Source organism: Narcine bancroftii, chromosome 1 (genome assembly GCF_036971445.1).
Source record: "Narcine bancroftii isolate sNarBan1 chromosome 1, sNarBan1.hap1, whole genome shotgun sequence".
Classification (NCBI taxonomy): domain Eukaryota; kingdom Metazoa; phylum Chordata; class Chondrichthyes; order Torpediniformes; family Narcinidae; genus Narcine; species Narcine bancroftii.
Genome location: NC_091469.1, coordinates 451,605,441 through 451,626,405, shown reverse-complemented (window position 1 = coordinate 451,626,405; position 20,965 = coordinate 451,605,441). Strand labels below are relative to the sequence as shown.

General features: G+C 41.2%; 1 protein-coding gene across 1 annotated transcript in view; it reads left to right on the top strand.

Moving 5' to 3' along the window:
- Positions 1-20,965, top strand: part of gpr158a (G protein-coupled receptor 158a) — a 694,119-nt gene that overhangs the window by 541,039 nt on the left and 132,115 nt on the right. The window contains exon 6 of the mRNA XM_069914575.1: positions 4,335-4,444. Within this exon, the coding sequence (XP_069770676.1) occupies positions 4,335-4,444 (110 nt within the window). The remainder of the gene's footprint in view (positions 1-4,334; positions 4,445-20,965) is intronic.

The window sequence follows — 20,965 nt, the reverse complement described above, 5'->3', positions numbered from 1 at the left end:
ACATCAGAATCAAACAAACAAAATTAACCTGAGCAAAACATGTTGTGTCCTTAGTTTATTAGGCCAGCCTCTTTAACAAACTGAGATAACTAATGAAAATCCACATTAGTTGTCAGCTGCTTCTTGCACCTGGCCTTGAAGTTGTCCTTGTTTTCAATTGGTTAGCTTGTGCAGGCTTGTCTGCACACTCAAGTGAGGCCTCCGGTGAGTCACCAGTGTAGATAAGCTTCATGCATAGGTATGAGGCCATGACAATATCAGACTCCTAAAGAACACTCAATCAGAGACTCATTTAAGAAATCTTACTATGCGTTGTTTATTACTGAATATTTACTTTTTTCGGTATTACACAGTCAATTTGTTTACATTTTTTAATTTAAATTATTCTCCTTTGTATTCATCTTTCTTCTTCTGTATGGTTTACAGTTATTGATAATGTTATGGGCCAAGAGGACCCTAAAACCCAGCAGAAATAAAAATATACCCAGACAAAATGGATACTTAAACAAAAGTTACTTTTAATATTCTTTAAACATAAAACAGGATCAAATATTAACTTATTACTATTAACTTAACCCAACTTAACCTCCTTCTAATGCTAAGTGCACGTGTATGAAATGTGTGTATAAGTTCAGAAAAGTTCTTTGATTCGCAGTCCAATCTCACTTCTCACTCCACTGAGTTCACCGGTCAGTATCAGGCAATTCTGATACCGTGCATATAATTTAACATTTATGAATCTTCACATGCTTTAGTGCTTGAAAGGTAAATGGTTACTGCTCAGGAAGGTTCTTGTCAGTTTTCAGAGAGCGATTTGTTGCTCGTTGGACACAAACTGATTCCTTCCGATCAGCCACTTCAGTGTCTTGCCAAAGAAACTTGCCCCATCAGGGTTTTCCAGATGACAACCTCTTTCCTCCAGGTCACCACAGAGTTCCTTTTTGTTTCCCTTATTTCAAGTGAAACTTTATGCAGCCATTCCTCTCCTTTTGTATGGACCACAAGGGCTTTGACCAGGCTGAACTAAGAACTCATAACCCATCTTCAAACTAGGGTCATGTTCCAGTCCCAGCTACTCCTGCTGAACTGTGGAACTGAATTCTCTCTCTCTCTTTCTCTCAGAGAAAAACCTGTTTGACTATCTCTGCTTGCAAAACCACATGATATTCCTGGAACAGCAAACTACATTCAGATAGACTGCAGCACTGGACCCAAACTTCTGAGTCTTTTCATCTGTTGCTTTCCAAAAAATTATAATACATTACTTCACAGCATGTCCAATTAACACCTACTTGTAAAGCAGGTTTCATTGTCTTTACAAAGGCACTTGGAGACTGGACTGGCTGGCTTGAGCAGAGCTCTGACATTTTAAATGAGATCTGTTTTGAAGTGTTTGTACCCTATACTAAAAAAAAACCCAATTTATCTCCTTTAAAACATATCTATATACAATTTAAAATATAACATAATCTGTCACAATAGTACTTTTGCACTTTATTATTTTTCTCTCTATTGCAGTCATTTTGTTTACATGTGTAAGTCTCTTGAACACCGTTTTTTTTGCAATTCTAATCAGTAGTAATTCTGCCTCACTTGCTGAAAAAGGATCACAGGGTTGTATGTGATGTAATGAATATACTCAATAAATCTGAACTTTGATTTGATTTTGAATTTTGCTACCAAACCAATTATTTGTGTCACACATTGAAGACCCACTTCATAGTATATAAATAACAATCTATCCAGGTCCAACCATGTCGACATGAAGGCCAAGAAAGCATTCCATTACTTCTGCTTCTTCAGAAGGCCAAGAAAACTTGACATCACCTGTGTCCTTCAATAACCTCTTCAGATGCACCTTGGAAAGTATCCTGACAGGGAGATCACTGCATGGCACAGGAACTGCTCCACCCAAGACCACAAAAGCCGCAGAGAGTTGTGAATGCAGTTCAGACCATTGCACAACCCCCTCCATCTATAATTCATACTGCTCCAGAGAACAGGCAGCATCTTAAATGTCTCATTGCACCCTGCCATACTCTCTTCACCCTCCACCTTTTTGGAGGAAGATTCAGAAGCCTGAGATCAGGCACCACCAGATTCAACAACAGTTTCTTTCAAGTTAAAGTTTATTATTATCTGTTTGTGCAAGTTCAACCCAATGAAACAGCTTTCTCCCTGTGCAAAAACACAACTAAATATAATAGACTTACAGACAAGCAAATCATAAACAGTGCAATACATATGCACAGACAGAAACATTGTAGAGTCTTGGAGGATGAGAATGAGCAGTTCATTCAGTTGTTCAGCAGTCTCACTGCCTGAGACAAGAAGTTGTTTCTCAACCTGGTGGTTCGGGCTCTTTCCCAATGGATGTTGCTGAAAGATGTTGCTTATGGAGTGGTAGAAGTCCTCAATAATTTTGTGCACCCTCCTCAAACAATGATCCTAGTAGATCACATCAATGGGGGGGATGGAGATCCTCTCTGCTCCTCTTATGGTCCTGCGGATTGACCTCTAATCCAATGGTACAGCAACCAGCCAGGACACTCTCCATAGAGCTCCTGTAGAATGTTGATAGGATAGTAGTCAGTTGCCTTGCCAACTTCAGTCTTCTCAGGAATTGCAGTTGCGTCTTCCTGACAAGTGAGGAGTGTTGTGTGTCCAGGGTAGGTCTGAGGAACTTGGTACTTTCTGCTCTCTCCACTACTGAGATATCGATGTGTAGTGGAGGGAGTATTTAACCATCTCTCGAACAAGCTCACATATGCAGTGAAGCACAGTGGGACAGGACATAACTAAGAATGGAGGTAACTCGTCCTGAGATTTTTTTAAAGAAATGGTATCCTGTGTATGAATATTTTCACACAGTTGCTTAACATGTCTTTGGTGTCTCTCTTGACACACAAGACTAAAATGTACCTTGCTTATTCATTCTCCAACATGTTGTATTTCTTGCCAAAATAAAGATTTTTTAAAATTCTTTTTATTAGTTGGGTCATAGTGATTGGGTATAGCATGCAAATGTTTTGTAGTAAATTGTTAACTGAAGGATTTCCCTGTTATTTTGTTTGGGCAAAATCATTAGATTTTGTCTTGACCAATGCAATATCTCAGTAATTGAGCTACTTACAGTCTGATTCAGGGATGGATGAATTGACCAGAGAGTGGCTTAAAGGAAAGTACAATCACAACATTAACAATTACTGGATGAGCACCTGAAACACGTGGAATATTAGGTGATGGACAGTGTGTTAGATAGTTGGATCAGTACAGTTAGGTTCTTGGTGGCCAGAATAGACATGATAGCTATAATGACGTTTCCGAGGTTTCTGATTCTATGACCAAATCCAATCTTTGATGTTCATTGGGAATTATATTCATACAAGTTTTCAACTCAGTTGTAACTCATTAAAATCCCCCTTATTGGGAATTCAGGCAACCAGCAGCTTCAAGCAACAGGCAACAAAAAAAATTGCAAAAAGTAAGTGTGAATGTTTAAAATTGGCACCCCTTGCAGTCATTTTACCAATCCATGCAACATGCAATTGCAGCCACCGGAAAATTCACTTATCCGGCATCTACCAATCCCCATAGGTTAGGTGCCGGATACTGGGTGTTTTACTAGGGATACTTTGGAACTGTTTTTTTTTGTTACATTTATCATAATGGTTAAGAGCAAAGTCGATCAATATTTCCATCACTGTCAAATTTTGTGAGCTATTGAGATCCTGTAAAGCCTGTATTCTAAATGTTCAACATGATTAACTCTGCTGCCTTAGAGATGAAAAGCTAATGGTGTTTTGGCTGAGGACGTATCTTCCATTAAAAGATCTTTTGCATTGCACCTATGAGAAGACCATGAAAGATGATTTTTGAGCTTTTAAATTACATCTCCTCTTCTAAGTTCTGATATATTAGATATGGAATATTTTTCTATTTGTAAGATATGCCTTATATATTGATGAAATCAGCAATATGATCATTGAAAATAGCTCCTTTAGAGCTGTGCACCTGAGAATCACAGTGTATGTCAGCAAGGAGGTGGCTTATCTGCCACTTCCAAAGCCCCAGCTGCAGCATAAAAAATGAATCACATGGTCACGGAAGCAAAACTAAAATAACTTTCATATCCTGCGTAGTGATTGGTCTAAATGACAGTTAAAGGGACCTTTTTCTTTAAATGACACGAAAAGGAATCTAGCAATTTATCTCCCATGTTAACATTTACCATCCTAAATGGATATGCTGCATGGTATAATGATGTGCGCAAAATCTAGAACTGCTTTCATCCAGTGAAAGGTAAAAAGTCGCCTTTTGTTTTCTTCCTACAGGTTGTTATACTCTACTTTGAGCCGAGCATATTCAGATGCATTCTTCTACGATGGGTTCGTCTTCTAGGCTTTGCAATTGTTTATGGGACAGTAACTCTCAAGTTGTACAGGTACTGTCTCAGAATCTCCACAGCTGCTATTACATGTGTGCCTCCTGATCTACAGATCAGATGTCTAAGTGTTCTTTGTGTGCTACCACTCTGTTAAATATTAAAATATTTGCTCGGTCACAGGTGGCCGCATTGATCGGGTATACCAAATCCAGGCAAATGGGGGAGGAGCACATATCAGTATGTAATAATTAGATACAGATGGAAGGATGAAGAAGAAAAAGCTGAGAGGTGTTGGAGCGGGCAGAGGACGGAGAAACATGCTCTCTGACAGGAAACAGAAAGGGAAGGTAATGAAGAAATGAAGGTATGGCGATGAGCAAGGGGAAGTGGAAAGGAAAGGATGAGGTTAGCGGACAGGAAACAGAAAGGGAAGGTAATGAAGAATTGAAGGTATGGCCATGAGCAAGGGGAAGTGGAAAGGAAAGGATGAGGTTAGCGGACAGGAAACAGAAAGGGAAGGTAATGAAGAAATGAAGGTATGGCGATGAGCAAGGGGAAGTAGAAAGGAAAGGATGAGGTTAGTGGTCAGGAAACAGAAAGGGAAGGTAATGAAGAATTGAAGGTATGGCCATGAGCAAGGGGAAGTGGAAAGGAAAAGATGAGGTTAGCGGACAGGAAACAGAAAGGGAAGGTAATGAAGAAATGAAGGTATGGCCATGAGCAAGGGGAAGTGGAAAGGAAAAGATGAGGTTAGCGGACAGGAAACAGAAAGGGAAGGTAATGAAGAAATGAAGGTATGGCGATGAGCAAGGGGAAGTGGAAAGGAAAGGATGAGGTTAGCGGACAGGAAACAGAAAGGGAAGGTAATGAAGAATTGAAGGTATGGCCATGAGCAAGGGGAAGTGGAAAGGAAAGGATGAGGTTAGCGGACAGGAAACAGAAAGGGAAGGTAATGAAGAATTGAAGGTATGGCCATGAGCAAGGGGAAGTGGAAAGGAAAGGATGAGGTTAGCGGACAGGAAACAGAAAGGGAAGGTAATGAAGAAATGAAGGTATGGCGATGAGCAAGGGGAAGTAGAAAGGAAAGGATGAGGTTAGTGGTCAGGAAACAGAAAGGGAAGGTAATGAAGAATTGAAGGTATGGCCATGAGCAAGGGGAAGTGGAAAGGAAAAGTTGAGGTTAGCGGACAGGAAACAGAAAGGGAAGGTAATGAAGAAATGAAGGCATGGCCATGAGCAAGGGGAAGTGGAAAGGAAAAGATGAGGTTAGCGGACAGGAAACAGAAAGGGAAGGTAATGAAGAAATGAAGGTATGGCGATGAGCAAGGGGAAGTGGAAAGGAAAGGATGAGGTTAGCGGACAGGAAACAGAAAGGGAAGGTAATGAAGAAATGAAGGTATGGTGATGAGCAAGGGGAATATCACCATTGATATTTTTGAGTGATTGCTTCCATTTGTACACCTAACACTCCAAGGCCATATTGGTGAAATTTCCTGGATGCCTATATGGAATCCATGATTTTTCCAACTGCTAGGCATATTTAAAAATTATGCTCTTGAAGTCAATGAGTTGCAAATGAATAATTGTAACAGACAATGCTCTGCCTGAGAAATTAACCATCAATCATGTTATTAATGAATAATTATGGTTAAACTGTAATTCAACATTCTGCAATAAAGTATTGAAAAATCAGTTACAGTGCAGAATTCTTGCAGGAAATTCACTCTCACCAACATCTCATCATTTACTGCATCAACAATGACCAATGATGCAGCAAAGTTTGATGGGTGAGAATATTGTTTAGTGGGCTCCTGACTTTGCACGCTCCCATCCTTATGTCAAACCAACTGAGCCGGACCTGTTTATCTGCTCTTCGAGTTCTGATCTTACCTCTATCTGTAAACTCCCTCCTCCCCATACATTCCGTCTTCGCTATTCCCTACTCTAGTCCTCCCCCGTAAGCAAAACCTGGGTGTGGCTCCCGTTTCTGTAATTTATTTAAATTAGAACAGTAAAAAACATCTTATCATTGAATGGCATTTCATCTTAGAACAAATTATAGTATGAAAATGTAAATCTTCCCCGATGCAAGACAGAAATTAGGGAAAACCTTTGCTCCTCCTATCCAGCTGAAATTCCTCCCCCAGCTCCCTGCGAAGCCACACAATGTTACCATCACAATGCAAAGTAGTTAATGTACTACTCACAATTTTTTTTAAAAATAAAGGTATTCTTCTTCCTGTTTGATGCAACCATCTTGATAGATGAACAATAGACATTTGGAGAGTCAGATGGATAGGAAAAGATCAGAGGGATTTCAGGCAAGCACAGGAAAATGGGCAACCTGATTGAAATGGAAGGGTTGTGGCCATGCTATAAACCAGAATGACTTTGCTGCCAATTTTGACTTTGGTTGATGAAATAAATCAGGTGATATTGGATACTGTAATAAAAATCTATTCCTGGTTTCAGTTCCAATGGGAAATAAAAATCAAGAATGATGTGTAACAAGGAACAAAATCAATATCCTAGCATGTGCACTCTCACCCAATAAAGATTTCCCTCTATTACCTACAATAATGAAAGGAAATCGAAAATGCCCTCACATTCATTTTACAATGTAAACAATGTCACCTTTCTCTCAATGAACAAGTCATTGGCATCGATTGTATGAAATGGGATTTTGAAGCTTGAAACTTGCATGATCAACTTAAAATATCAAAACAATACTGAGATCAGGTACCATAATTAATTAAAGGATTCACGCAATTGTCTATGAGGGTGTAGATTTTATCCTGTCGACACTGGGAATACTGTGAGCAGTCCTGGCTGCACATCTGCCATCTAAGGCAGCACGATGCCACAGCTTCATCTTTACATCCCGAGCTCTGGTGCTGCCTACTTGCGGTTTGCATGCTCTCCCTTTGACCATGTGGCTTTACCTCCATATTCTCCAATTTGCTCCGACATCCCAAAGATGTGTAGCTTGGGAGGTTAACTGTCACTGTAATTTGTCTCCATGTGGAGATGAGTGGTAGAAATTAGAGAGCAGGAGGTCAATGAAAATGTAAGGAGAACAGGTTACATGGAATATGAGCAGGAATGGCATTGCATTGTGGCCTCGTGAGCCAACATGACCTCTTCATTGTTGTAAAGAAATACACCTTATTGTCCTTGGTGAGAATTCACTGTACATAGATTATAATGACACATGCACCAATATTATTAAAAAATGTAACACATAGAATTTCAAGATGATTGTCCTATAAAATCTGGTACAGTGAGAAGGGTTCTACAACTAGCAGTGTAGAAAGTCAACTCTAGCAGGCATATAGCCATACAAGGTAGAAGATCAAGAGCATTGTGACAGAGTGCAGTGTTACAGTGCTAAGATCAACTAGGACATAGCAAGGGCAGTATAAAAACACTGTTGTGAGTTTCATTCAGTAGTTTGATGCGAAGAAACTGCCTCCAAGTCTGTGTTGCCTGATTTTCTAATCCTGAACCTTCTCTCTGATGGAAAGAATGAGAAGAGAGTGTGTCCAGGACGAGGTGGGTCTTTTGTTATCGTGGCTGCATTTCCTAGGCAGCAGGTGTAGGTGAAGTTTTGCATGGTGTTCAAACATTGCTGTATTCAACATTTCCTTCTCCTTCTTCTGTTCTTGGATGGAGCTGCAAGTATGGTTTCAGTGGTATACTATTGGAGGTTTATTAAGGGACATGGTGGTCATGTCAAATTTCATTAGCCATATAAGAAAGTTGAGGCATTGGGATAATATACAGCAGTGCTAAAGGAACTCAGCAGGCCATGTGACATCCTTTGGAAATAATAGTCAGTTGACATTTTGAGCCTGAGACCTTCATCAGGTATACCAAAACCAGGCAAATGTTTCAATACGAAATGCGGGAAGGGAAAGGGGGAGGAGCACAGATCAGTATGTGACAAATTAGATACAGATGGAAGGGGGGAGAAGAAAAAGCTGAGAGGTGTTGAGGGGGTCAGAGGGCTGAGAAACATGCTCTCTGACAGGAAACACAAAGGGAAGGTAATGAAGAAATGATGGTATGGCGATGAGGAAGGGGAAGTGGAAAGGAAAGGATGAGGTTAGCGGACAGGAAACAGAAAGGGAAGGTAATGAAGAAAAGAAGGTATGGCCATGAGCAAGGGGAAGTGGAAAGGAAAGGACGAGGTTAGCAGAAATTGGAGAAGTTGATTTTGCTGTCTGGTTGGAGAGTACTGAAACAGAATATAAGGTGTTGTTCCCTCAATTTATTTGTGGTCTCAATTAGGCCATGGACAGAAGTGTCAGTGTGGAATTGGGTGTGTGATTGAAATGGCTGACCTCTGGGAGATCCTTGGTGCTGCAGCGGACAGAGGATTGACAGAGCAGACGTGTGGTTTCTTAACATCACGGTAACATGGTTGGTCCAGATTAGGTCATTCATAAACGTTACTCCTGAGAACCTGCATTGTTTCCAATTCAGACCCATTCATGCGGACGGAAGGTAGGGCTCTAAAATTGTTTGTTTTATATTTATTTATCTGTCACATGATACTTGCAAACAATATTGAAGGAAATACAGGCAAGCTTAGAGCATCGATTGGCATGTGGAATTATGACATTGTGGCCATCAGTGAAACTTGGTTGCAGGAGAGACAGGACTGGCAGCTCAGTGTTTCAGGCTTCTGTTGTTTGAGATTTGATAAATCAGTGGGGGGGGGGGGGGCTGAAAGGGGGAGGACTGGCATTGCTCATCAGGGAAAATATCATAGCTGTGCTCAGGCAGGACAGGCCAGAGGGCTCATCTACTGAGGCTAAATGGATGGAACTGAGGAAAGGGAAAGGTATAACCACATGATCACATTCATGGGGTTGTTTATAGACCACCCAATAGTCAGTGAGAATTGAAGAAGCAAATCTGTAGAGAGATAGTAGACAGATGCAGGAAACACAAAATTGTGATAGGAAATTTTGACTTTCCACAAATTGACTGAGTCTCCCATATTTTAAAAGGGCTGCATGGTTTGCAGTTTGATAAATGTATTCAGGAAAGTTTTCTAAATTAATATATAGAGGTATCACTAGAGAGAGTGCAATACTGGATCTCCTATTAGGGAATGAGATGGACAGGTGACAGAAGTATGTGTAGGGGAACATTTTGGTTCAAGTGATCATAATGCCATTAGTTTGAAGTTAATTATGGAGGATGGATCTGGGGCTTGGATTGAGATTCTAAATTAGAGAAAGGCTTATTTTAAGGAAATGAGAATGGATTTAGAATGTGTGGATTGGGATAAGTTGTTTTCTGGAAAGGATGTGCAAGGTAAGTGAAGGACCTTCAAAGGTGAAACTTTGAGAGTACAGAGTTTGCATGTTCCTCTCGGAATTAAGAGCAAAATAAATAGACATTGGGAGCTTTGGTTTTCAATGGATATTGGGGATCTGGTTCAGAAGAAGAGAGGTGTATTACAGGTATAGGCAACATGGAGCAAATGATGTACTCAAAGAGTATTAAAAAATGCAAGGAAAAACTTAAGAAAGAAATCAGGAAGGCTAAAAGAAGACAAGAGGTTACTTTAGCAGACAATGTAAATGAAAATCCTAAGGGTTTCTAGAGGTATATTAAGAGCAAAAAAAAAATGGTCCGCTTGAGGATCAGAGCAGTTGGCTATGTGTGGAGCCAGAAGAGATGCGGGAGATCTTAATTGTTTTTTTCCATTTACTCAGGAAAAGGGCACAAAGTTATAGGAACTAAGAAAAAAAAAGTGAGGTCATAGAACCTATACAGGTTAAGGAGGAGGAAGTGCTTGCTGTTGAAAAGCAAATAAGGGATAAATCCCAAGGGCCTGAGAAGATATTCCCTCAGAAATGGCAGAAATATTTAAAATGTCCTTAGCCACAGGTGTGGTGTCGAAGGTTATGTTGTTCCGTTGTTTAAAAAGTCTTCAAAAGTAACCTTGGAAATTATAGATTAGTGAGTCTGATGTCAGTAGTAGGTAAATTATTGGAGGGTATTCCAAGAGATTGGATAGACAATTATTTGGATAGTCAGGAATTGATATTGGATAATCAATATGGCTTTATGCATGGTAGATCATGTTTAACCAATCTGATATAATTTTTCAAGGAGGTTACCAGGAAAGTTGATGAAGGAAAACCTGTAGATGTTGTCTATGTGGACTTTGACAAGGTCCCACATGAGAGGTTAGTCAGGAAAGATTGAATGCTCAGTAGTCATAGTTGGGTAGTAAACTGGATTTAACATTGGGGTTTATGGAAGCAGTCAGAGAGTGAGAGTTAGGATTGCCTCTTAGGCTGGAGGCCTGTGACTAGTGGTGTGCTTCAGGAATAAGTGTTAGAACCATTGTTTGTCATCCATATAAATGATCTGGATACCAATGTAGTAAATTGGATCAGCAAGTTTGCAGATGAGATGAAAATTGGAACTGCAGTAGACAAAAAGGAAGGCTTTCAAATCTTGCAAAAGGATCTGGACCAACTGGAAAAGTGGGCTGAAAAATGGCAGAAGGAATATAATGTAGACAAGTGTGAGGTTTTTCATTTTGGAAGGACTAACCAAGAAAGGACACATATGGTAAATGGTGCAACAGAGAGATCTAGGAATACAGATACATAATTCACTGAAAGTGGCATCAGTGATAGATAGAGTTGTTGAGAGCCTTTGGAATATTGGCCTTCATAAATGAAAATATTGAGTATAGGAGTTGGAATGTCATGGTAAAATTGTACAAGGCATTAGTGAGACCAAATATAGAGGTTTGAATGTAGTTTTTATCACCTAACTACAGGAAAGAGATCAAAAAGTGTGCAGAGAAAATTTACTAGGATGTGGCCCAGACTTCAGGAACTGAGTTATAGGGAAAGGTTAGGACTTTATTCCCTGGAGTGTAGAAGAATGAGGGGAGATTTGATAGAAGTATTTATAATTATGAGGGTGATAGATAGAATAAATATAGGTAGACTTTCTCCACTGAGGATAGGTGAGATCCAAACCAAAGGACATAGGTTAAGTGTAAAAGGAGAAATGTTTAGAGGGAAATTAGTGAGAACTTCTTCACACAGAGAGTGGTGAATGTGGAATGAATTTTAACTTTTGGGGAAAATTTGGAAGGATACATGGATTGGAGGGATATGGAGGGCTAGGTCATGTGCTAGTCAGTGGGAGTAGGGAGAATAATAGTTCAGCATGGTCTAGAAGAACCAAAGGGCCTGTTTCTGTGCTGTATTGTTCTCTGGCTTTATGATTCCACCCCAGAGAGAAGGGTTCTTCTGCAAGCAGTCTAACAGATGAGCTCTAATCTTAATATAGCCATATTAAGTATAAGAGCATAGCTTACAATATTTAGTTACAATGAAAGAAAGATCAATTAGTACCAAGGTTCTGAAAGCTATGATCAACTCTTTTGTCCAGTGTGTCTGACATTGAAAGGTTGTTATTGGGCCATGAGACCATAAGTTTCTCAATCTCCTTCCTGTATTCCATCTCATCATTATTTGACATCCAGCCTACAATCATTGCATGGTCAGTGAATTTAGAGGGGAGTTTGAGTGGTATTTGCTTAATCGCAATGAGTTCAGAGGTAGTAAACATTGTTGTGAAGCACCAGTTTTGAGTGTGTTTGTGAAGGAGATGTTGATATCCATCTTTATTGAATGTAGTTTGCTAGACAGGATGTCAAAGATCCAGTGACAGAAAGGGATGTTATTTGGGGATGACTTTGCTGGGGACTATGGTATTGAAGGCAGAACTGCTGTCGATTAACATCAGTCTTTTTTTTTTAAACTTTATTTAAAATTTTCAAGAAAAAAACTTATGCAAAGCCCATAATATAAAAATGAAAAACTACAACTAGCCCCCGCCCCCCACCCATCCTTAGCAAACCCCACAAGGGAAGCATACAAAAAACATCATAAAAGAAACACATACAACAATTTAAGATATTACTAAACCCATACATTTCCAAAATGGCGACCACATCTTAATAAAGAAGTCATAAGTATCATGCAGATTATATGTTATTTTCTCCATATAAATACAAGATCTCAACCCATTATGCCAATGTGTTACATTTTTCCAGGAAAATGTGTCAGTCTCATCTTTCCAGGAAATCACCACACATTTACGTGCTACATCCAATGCTAGACAAAGAAATGCTGTCTGAGACTTGTCCATCCCAAATCAGTAAATAGGACAGTACAACCCAACAAATAATTTTTTGGATCTAATAAAAATTTAATCTTAAAACAATTTTTGAAAAAAATTCCCTAATTTTTTGCCAAAATGGTTGAACCCTATCACAAGCCAAACTGAGTGTAAAAATGTTCCTACACATCTTCTTCTTTGGCTTGGCTTCGTGGACGAAGATTTATGGAGGGGGTAAATGTCCACGTCAGCTGCAGGCTCGTTTGTGGCTGACAAGTCTGATGCGGGACAGGCAGACATGGTTGCAGCGGTTGCAGGGGAAAATTGGTTGGTTGGGGTTGGGTGTTGGGTTTTTCCTCCTACACATAGTCCACATCTAAAACACACTTCTGAATTACTAAATCCATATTTCTTCAATTTCTCAGTGGTCAGATACAACTGATGCAAAAAATTATAATTAACCATACTATCTTACATTAAGCAATTTAGAACTCCATCAAAACACATCATCTCCCAATCGGCCTGATTAATATCACAAATTAAGTCATTTTCCCATTTAATCCTAGATTTATCTAAATTTATTTTATCCATAGTGTCTTGCAACAATGCGTACATCTCAGAAATGAAACCCTTATTTAATGAGTGAGAAATCAAAAACTCAAATTTTGTTAACTTATGAATTTTCATTTCTCTTCCAAAATTATCTTTCACTAATGCTCTAACTTGATAATACACAAATAAAGAATTCACTGAAATTCCAAATTTCTCTCCAAGTTGATTGAAAGATAGAAATTGATCTTCTTCAAAACAATCCCCCAACAACTTTATTCCTTTAACCTGCCATTCCTTTAATAATCTATTATTCAATGAAAAAGGAATAAATTAATTTTGATATATTGGAGCCTGAACTGATATTTTACCTTTCATACCTATCAATGAATTCCTTTTAGTCCAAATCTCTAACAAATGTTTTAAAATTGGTACATAATATCTCTGTAATAAAACAGAATTCCACTAAATATGAAATGATGTGAGTAAGGTTCTGAAATACTAGCCAATTCTACCCTAGCCCAAATAGGAGAATACGAAACATCCAACATGTGATTAATAAATCTTAATTGAGCTGCTTCATAATAATTTTGAAAATGAGGCAATTGTAAACCTCCCAAGGCATATTTCCAAGTCAATTTATATATCGCTACTCTAGCTAACTTCCCCTTCCATAAAAATTCTCATACTACTTTATTTAAGTCCTGAAAAAAAGATTTTGAAAGTAGACAAGGAATCGACTGAAAAAGATACTGAATTCACAGAAAAATATTCATCTTAATACAATTTACTCAACCTATTAATGACAAAGGTAAATCCTTCCACTTAATCAAATCAGCCTAAATCTTTCTCATTAACAGTATGTAATTTAAGTTATACAGTGATTGAATATTTACATCAATCATTATACCCAAATAATTAACTTTATCAGTCCAAAATTATTTAGTAATTTGTCTACACTGATCATAATTTGCATCAGAAATTGATATTTCACTTTTGTCCCAATTTACCTTATATCCTGACAATACACCATATTGTTCTAAATATTCTTGAAAATAAATTAAAGATCGTTCCAGATTAGTTAAATATGTCAAGACACCATCAGCAAATAGATTAATCTTATATTCATCATCTACTATCCTTATACCTCTAATATTCTCATTCTGCCTTATAGCTTGAGCTAATGGTTTGATGACCAATGCAAATAGAGCTGGCGACAAAGGACAACCTTGATGAGTTGAACGCAATAATTTAAATAACAAAGAGGTTTGACCATTTGTCGCCACCCTAGCAACTGGATTATTATATAGTGCCTTTACCCAACCAATAAAAAAGGGTCTGATGTTGGCTGTTTTAGTGGGCTATGGGATGATTTGATTAAAGTTTGCAAGATGTAGTAAGGGGACAGTGATACAGTACAGAAACCTTTTTCATTGTTTGGAGGGAACTATGCTGGGTTATGACCTCATATCCAGACCTTTCCAAATTTATGTGAGAAAGCAATTCTATGCACATGGATGTCCCATAACTAACATAATTGAACTTAAAATGAAATAGAATTATATTTACAAAAATACTAGGAATATGGAGCAAAATATACATTAGAGATTCAAGACTCTGGTCAGAGATCAGCCATAATTTCATTAAATAGTGCAATTCATTTAAATGGCTGAACCCATTTGTACATTTCTATATGATTTTGAAACTTCCTAATCTCTTTTAGGATTGCAAAGGGTTGTTGGGGATCTGACTGCACAAGTATATTGAAGCTTGAGTCCAGATCTGGATGTTTTTGATGGGGAGGCACACCTTGAGTCAGAAGTAGGACAGTCATCATATCCAGCACTGTGTCAATACTCCTAAGAGCTGGACAGCATATTTGAAGGAATGTACAAAAAACACCTTCCACGGTGAGCTGGAAAGTTAGTGCATATTCCGTTCTGTTGGGTCATCTCCTCTGCTTCTTCTCAAATAGGGGTGGATTCCCTGTTTTCTGGTGCCTGGTGCCAGTTCTCTGCTTCTCCAGAGTCTACAACCCCTCAGGGCCACTGCCAATCACAGGCACCACCACCTTGGTCCCAGACCCTGCAGTCATAGGATTTTAAAATAAACCATCGGCTTCTTTAACAGGCTGTTTAAAGCCTGTACGTAGATGTTGGTAGAACGCCGTGGGAAAATGCTGTGTTTCTTCCCCTCACTCTCCCAGGGCCTTGGATTTATTTTAATTTAAAATGTTTGTTTATTAAAAGTATTTACATTATTCAATGGTCAAACCTTTAAAAATATTTTCACTGGGAAATGCTGTATAGAAAGCACATTGCACTACAAAGTAGCAGAATTATGTATAACCTTGAATTGATACAATGCTTGGAATTGCTAACATGTGACTGTGGTGAGCTATGGTGCAGCAAACAACACAAAACTCTAAAGACTGTACAACAAGCTTTAATCAGCTTCAAGTGGAAAACACCGAATATATGTGTTGTCTCCGGTTCCACTGGTTTAGAAAAGGGCTGGTTCGAGTCTTTATATGGGCCAGTGATTGACAGTCGGCAAGTTGGGGCCAGCCTCCCGGGTTACCTTCCTGCAGTTACAATGGCTGTCCCCTGCAGTAGGCTGATAAGAGTGCAGCTATAATGGTGGTTATATCACCACATTCACACCCCTCTAATAAAGAGTCCGGAGGTGGGATTCTAGTTATTTATAATATTTACAAGTTCAAGCAGTCCTGTGGTCACTTTTGTGGCTGGGTCCGACACAGGGCAGGGTCCTGGTCAATGGTCGGTGGGGGTGGGGCCACAAAATTTGGCTAGGTCTGGGCCAGTCAGAGCAGCTGGTGGTGCGAGCAGGGTGGTGCTTGACGGAGTGGGGGTGTATGTGCTGAGTGGATCCGCAGGGGGTGGGGGCCCGTGGGGAGGCAGTAGGAAGACCATCTTCGGGGGGTGTGTCCTGGATGTGCTAGGGGTGGCCAAGGAAGGCGGGATGGGTCCCTGCTGGTGCCAGATCCCTGGTCAAGTCAGTGTCCTCTCGTCTACTGGGGTACTTGATGTAGGCGTAGTTTGGGTTTGCGTAGAGGAGGAGCACCTGCTCGACCAGGGGGTCGGACTTGTGGGTCTTCATGTGCTTACAGAGGAGCCCCGGTCCTGGAGACATCAGCCATGTTGGCAGGGAGATGTCAATCGCCGATTTCCAAGGAAAGGAGAAAAGGTGTTTGTGAGGTGTCTGGTTGGTAGCCATGCACAAGAGTGAGCATATGGTGAGGAGTGCCTCAGGGAGGCCAGCTAGTAGTTGACCTCAGGCCCATGAGGACTGCCTGCCAGTTTACTCCATTTTCACGTTCAATCTGCCCGTTGCCCCTGGGGTTGTAGCTCGTCGTGCAACTAGCCATGATGCCTTGCACTATCAGGTACTGGTGCAGCTCCTCACTCATAAAGCTGGACCCCGATCACTGTGGATAAATGCTGGATATCTGAACGTGGTGAAGATTAGCACCAGCGCCTGGATAACAGAGGTGGTGGAGGTGTTGGGGCAAGGGATGGTGAAGGGAAAATGGGAGTATTCCTCTATAACCAAGAGGAAATAGATATTCTTATTCGTGGAAGGCAGAGGCCCCTTGAAGTCGATACTGAGTCACTTGAAGTGCCGAGTGGCCTTCATCACATGGGCCTGTGGTGGGTAGAATAAGCAAGGTTTGCACGCTGCACAGACCCTGCAGGACTCAGTCATGGTCTGGACTTCTTGGGAGGTGAAGGGGATGTTCCGGGACTTAATGAAATGGTCCAGGCGCATGACATCCGGTGGCAAAGTGTGTCATGCAGTGCCTGCAGTTGGTCGGACTGCACGCTGGTGCAGGTTCGGGACAGGGCATCGGGAGAGTCATTGAACTTCCCCGATCTATACTGGAGCGAGGGCAATGTCAGAGGCATTGCACTCCACTTGGAATAGGGTTTTAGCATCCACGGCATGCCTCATGGTGACAGCGATGTCTTGTCTGATGCGGGCAAAGGCCGCTTGTGCCTCCACTGTTAAGTTCACTGAACAGCACCCCTGTGCCATGATTGAGTGGTCCTCAAACACTAAATTGATGGGGAAGTTTGCTGGGTACACCCTGAGTTTCATAGTCCAGACCACCTTCCGGTGCACAAAGCTCTTAGTACTACTGCTATCAAACAGGCATTTTGTTACCTTCCCTTTGACAGCAATATCCATCATTGTCCATGGAGAATGTCCTTCATCATCATGGTGGATGCGAGGACCTCCTTGGGGTCTGAACTGCTGCTCCTTGATGGTTGTAGCAGGCAGTAGCCGGTGGATGGCCGCTGGAGTGTGGGGTGTGACAAGTGCATGGCACTATGCACTCATGTATCGACCACAACGTCTGGCCGGCATGCCGATGCAGCTTGGGTCAGTGCTGCTGGCCCATGATGACAGTGCCCAGGGGATGCACACGGCATCGGTTAGGCTCAGCAGCCTGGCTGGAAGTGACATCACTGTTGTGGGCAGAGGTTCAGCCAGAGGTGACATCATCGGTAAGGGGAGAGTCCAACTGGATGTGATGTTGTTGGTGCAGGTGGAAGTTGGATGGCGGCACCCATAGAGGGCACAAGGCTTAGCATGGATTGGCAGCCGGGCCGTAGGTAACGTTGGTGTGGGCAGAAGCAACAGGTAGGATAATGCCGTTGCCTGGCATATACGGAGGGACTCAGAGGGTAGGAAGTCACTCTCAGTTGGTTGTGGAGGGCTGCAATGCTCTCTGCGGGTTTGGAGAGGCACGCATTGGCAAAGTGGCCTTTCTTCCCACATATTAGGAGCAGAGCAGGTTTCTTCCAGGGCATTTCTTATGGGAGCGCCTGTCTCACCCACACTGGGATCCACAGTAATTACAGCGGCGGCTGGTGTCGGCAATGGCGATCGTCTCTTCTTTGAAGGGCCCTTCAGCGACTGCTGCTGTCGTCGGCGTTGGCCAGGCTGGTGAGTGGGGGAGGTGAGCATCAAAGACTTCCTCACGGTGGGCTGCAGCTTCTAAGGAGTGGACCACTTCCATGACCCTGACGAGGGAGGTATTGTTCTCCTCCAACAGTTGTTCTCGACCGCAGCCCTCGCACGCACACATCTTGGATGAGTCGCTCCGCTTCCCCAGCAGTCACACCAGCTCCCAAGGTGCAGGGGCATGCTAGCTCTCGCAGGGCCCCCAGGTAAGAATTGGCTGTCTCCCTTGGCTGCTGTACTCTGATGCTGAGTAGGCACCAGGTGTAGAGTATATTTGTCGGGGACTGGTACATACCATCCAGGGTGCCCATTGCAGGCTCAAAGTCTGTGCAGTTTCTGATGGCCTGCAAGGCATGGGGGCCCAGCTTGGTGCATAGGACCATGAGCCTTTTTTTGTTTTTATGATCTCTGCTTGAGTGGATGATCGCCTTGACTGCATGCTTCAAGATCTCTAGGTATGTTGGAGCGTTCAGGTGCTGAGGGTTGATGTGCAGCCCTCAAGGGTGAGAAATCTCTCCATGGTCCTCAAAATTTAAAGTGATTGAATTGTGGAACGCTGTGGTGCAGCAAACAACACAAAACTCGAAAGACTGTACAACAAGCTTTAATAAGCTTCAAGTAGAAAATACCGGATATGTGTATAGCCTCCGGTTCCACATGCCTAACTGGTTTTGGAAAGGGCCAGCTTTAGTCTTTATATGGGCCAGTGATTGATAGTTATTAAGGTGAGGCCAGCCTCATGGGTTATCTTCCTGCAGGTACAATGGCTGCCGCCCCTCCCCCCTGCAGTAGGCTGGTAGGAGTGCAGCTATAGTGGGGGTTTTATCACCAGAGTGACCAACTGCTCTTGCTGTATTGATTGCAATAATATTTTAGGCAGAATATCCAGAGACTCTCTATCTATCTCTGGGAAACAGCTGCCTGCCTATATGCGACAGAAAAATGCTTCAACTCTCTCAGTTCTTTCGCTTAATAAGGCACTTTGTTGCTTTAGTTTCTGGACACCCTCTAGTAACTTAATGAAGGAATGAAAGTAGATTCTGAGACATGGTGTCAGAGAAAACAGTGAAATATGAACACCAAATGTTGACCGTGATCTTTTCAATTGAGGTAACACATGGAGATATGTCCTGACACAGGGAGTCTAGTGAATTGATGAGAGTACATGATGGAACAAATAAAGATGCTTGTACAGCTGTTTTTACCATCTGATGAGTGAATGGAGGGTTGAGCCCACATTCTATGTTGACCTGCTAATGGCAGATATTCCAAGCCAGATGGTAATTAAGGAGTTATTGAATCTCATTTATCTCAAGGGGAGAGAATTACACCATAGAAAATGCACTTAACATATTTCAAGCATATTGCAAACTACACACAACCGATACAACTGCTTGTACCATGTTGTTATAAATCATTGTGTGTCTTTAGTTGTCCCATCTGCTGTACCACACTGTCTCCAAGTATGAGAGTCACATTTTCTAGTATCTTGCAACAAATTCCACATCAAAGCTCTCTTGATTCTTTGGGCTCTTGACCTTCACTAAGCATCTCCCAGTGTGGCCTTGTACATAAACTGCTTTTATTGCTCAGAATCTGCCCTTCACTGCCTCTGACCCAGTGTGGCTCATATCTTCCACCGCAATCATTCAATCATTTCCCACTCTAAATGATGCACATTGTTCATGCAGCACAGAAACAGTCCCTTCAGCCCAGCATGTCCATGTCGATCATGAAGTTCTTATTTATACTAAGTAAAACACAAAAATCTGTAGCCATTGTGGTTGAAGTAAAAACATCAAGGGGGTCAAGCTTGAAACATCGGTTATGTATCTTTACCTTTGCTATTTTGACCTGCAGAGTTTCTCCAGCATTGTGTTTTTACTTCTTATCTATACTAATCCCATTTAGCATCAGTTGGCCTAAAGTTTTCTGTGTCTTGATGAATCAGGTTCTCGTCCAAATACATTTTTTTGGCTGTCATGGAAATACCGGTCTCTATCACTTTCTCAGGTAGTGTGTGTTCCATCATTTACGTTCTCAACTGAATTGCCCAATTGTCTGTCCCATGGCCTGGCAACATCTTAAATGGGAAGAATTCTCTCTAATTCAGGAACCCTCTCAAAAGTTTATAGTGTCCTCCATCAGCCCTTCTGGCTCCATGCTCAGTGTCTTCTTCACTAAGTTACTGGATGATCGGTGATAAATAACAAAATGTCTTTTTAAGCAAAAGAATGGAGGTAACTGAAGTTTTGAAGGTCTTGCTCACAAAGGATTAAATGATTTATAGTCCTAGAATCATACAGCATGGATCAGGTCATCAGGCCAACTCATCCATGCTGACAAAGTCCTGAGCTAGTCTATATGCTTCTAAACTCCTCCTCTCCATGTATATGGTCAAATGTCTTTTGAATATTGTAATTTTATCTGCTTCTATAGTTTCTTCTGGGAGCTATTTCAAATATGGACTCCCTCCTGAATGAAAAAGGGGCCTGTCAGGTTCCTCTTAAATCTCTCCCTTCTCTCCCTAAACCTATGGTTTCTAGTTTTTGAATCATGTACCCTTTGAAAAAGTCTGAACATATGTAGAATCTGGGAGTCAGTTTAAGGAAATGTAGGACAGGTTTAATTCCAGTAAAGGTTCTTAAAGGAATGAAAAACAATCCAAATCCAGTCTAGAAATGTTGGGTGACTAACAAAGGACAGCCAAGATGGGTTAGACGTTGCATGGTTGTCAGACTCCTGAATGAAACCCAAAAGAGCAAATTGATGTTACCTTTGCTTCATACCAACCGATCTCTCTCTCTGTCACTCTGCACTTTAGTGCTGTGTCTTACTTGTGGTATTATGGGTGAGAATATCTACTGGCCTTGC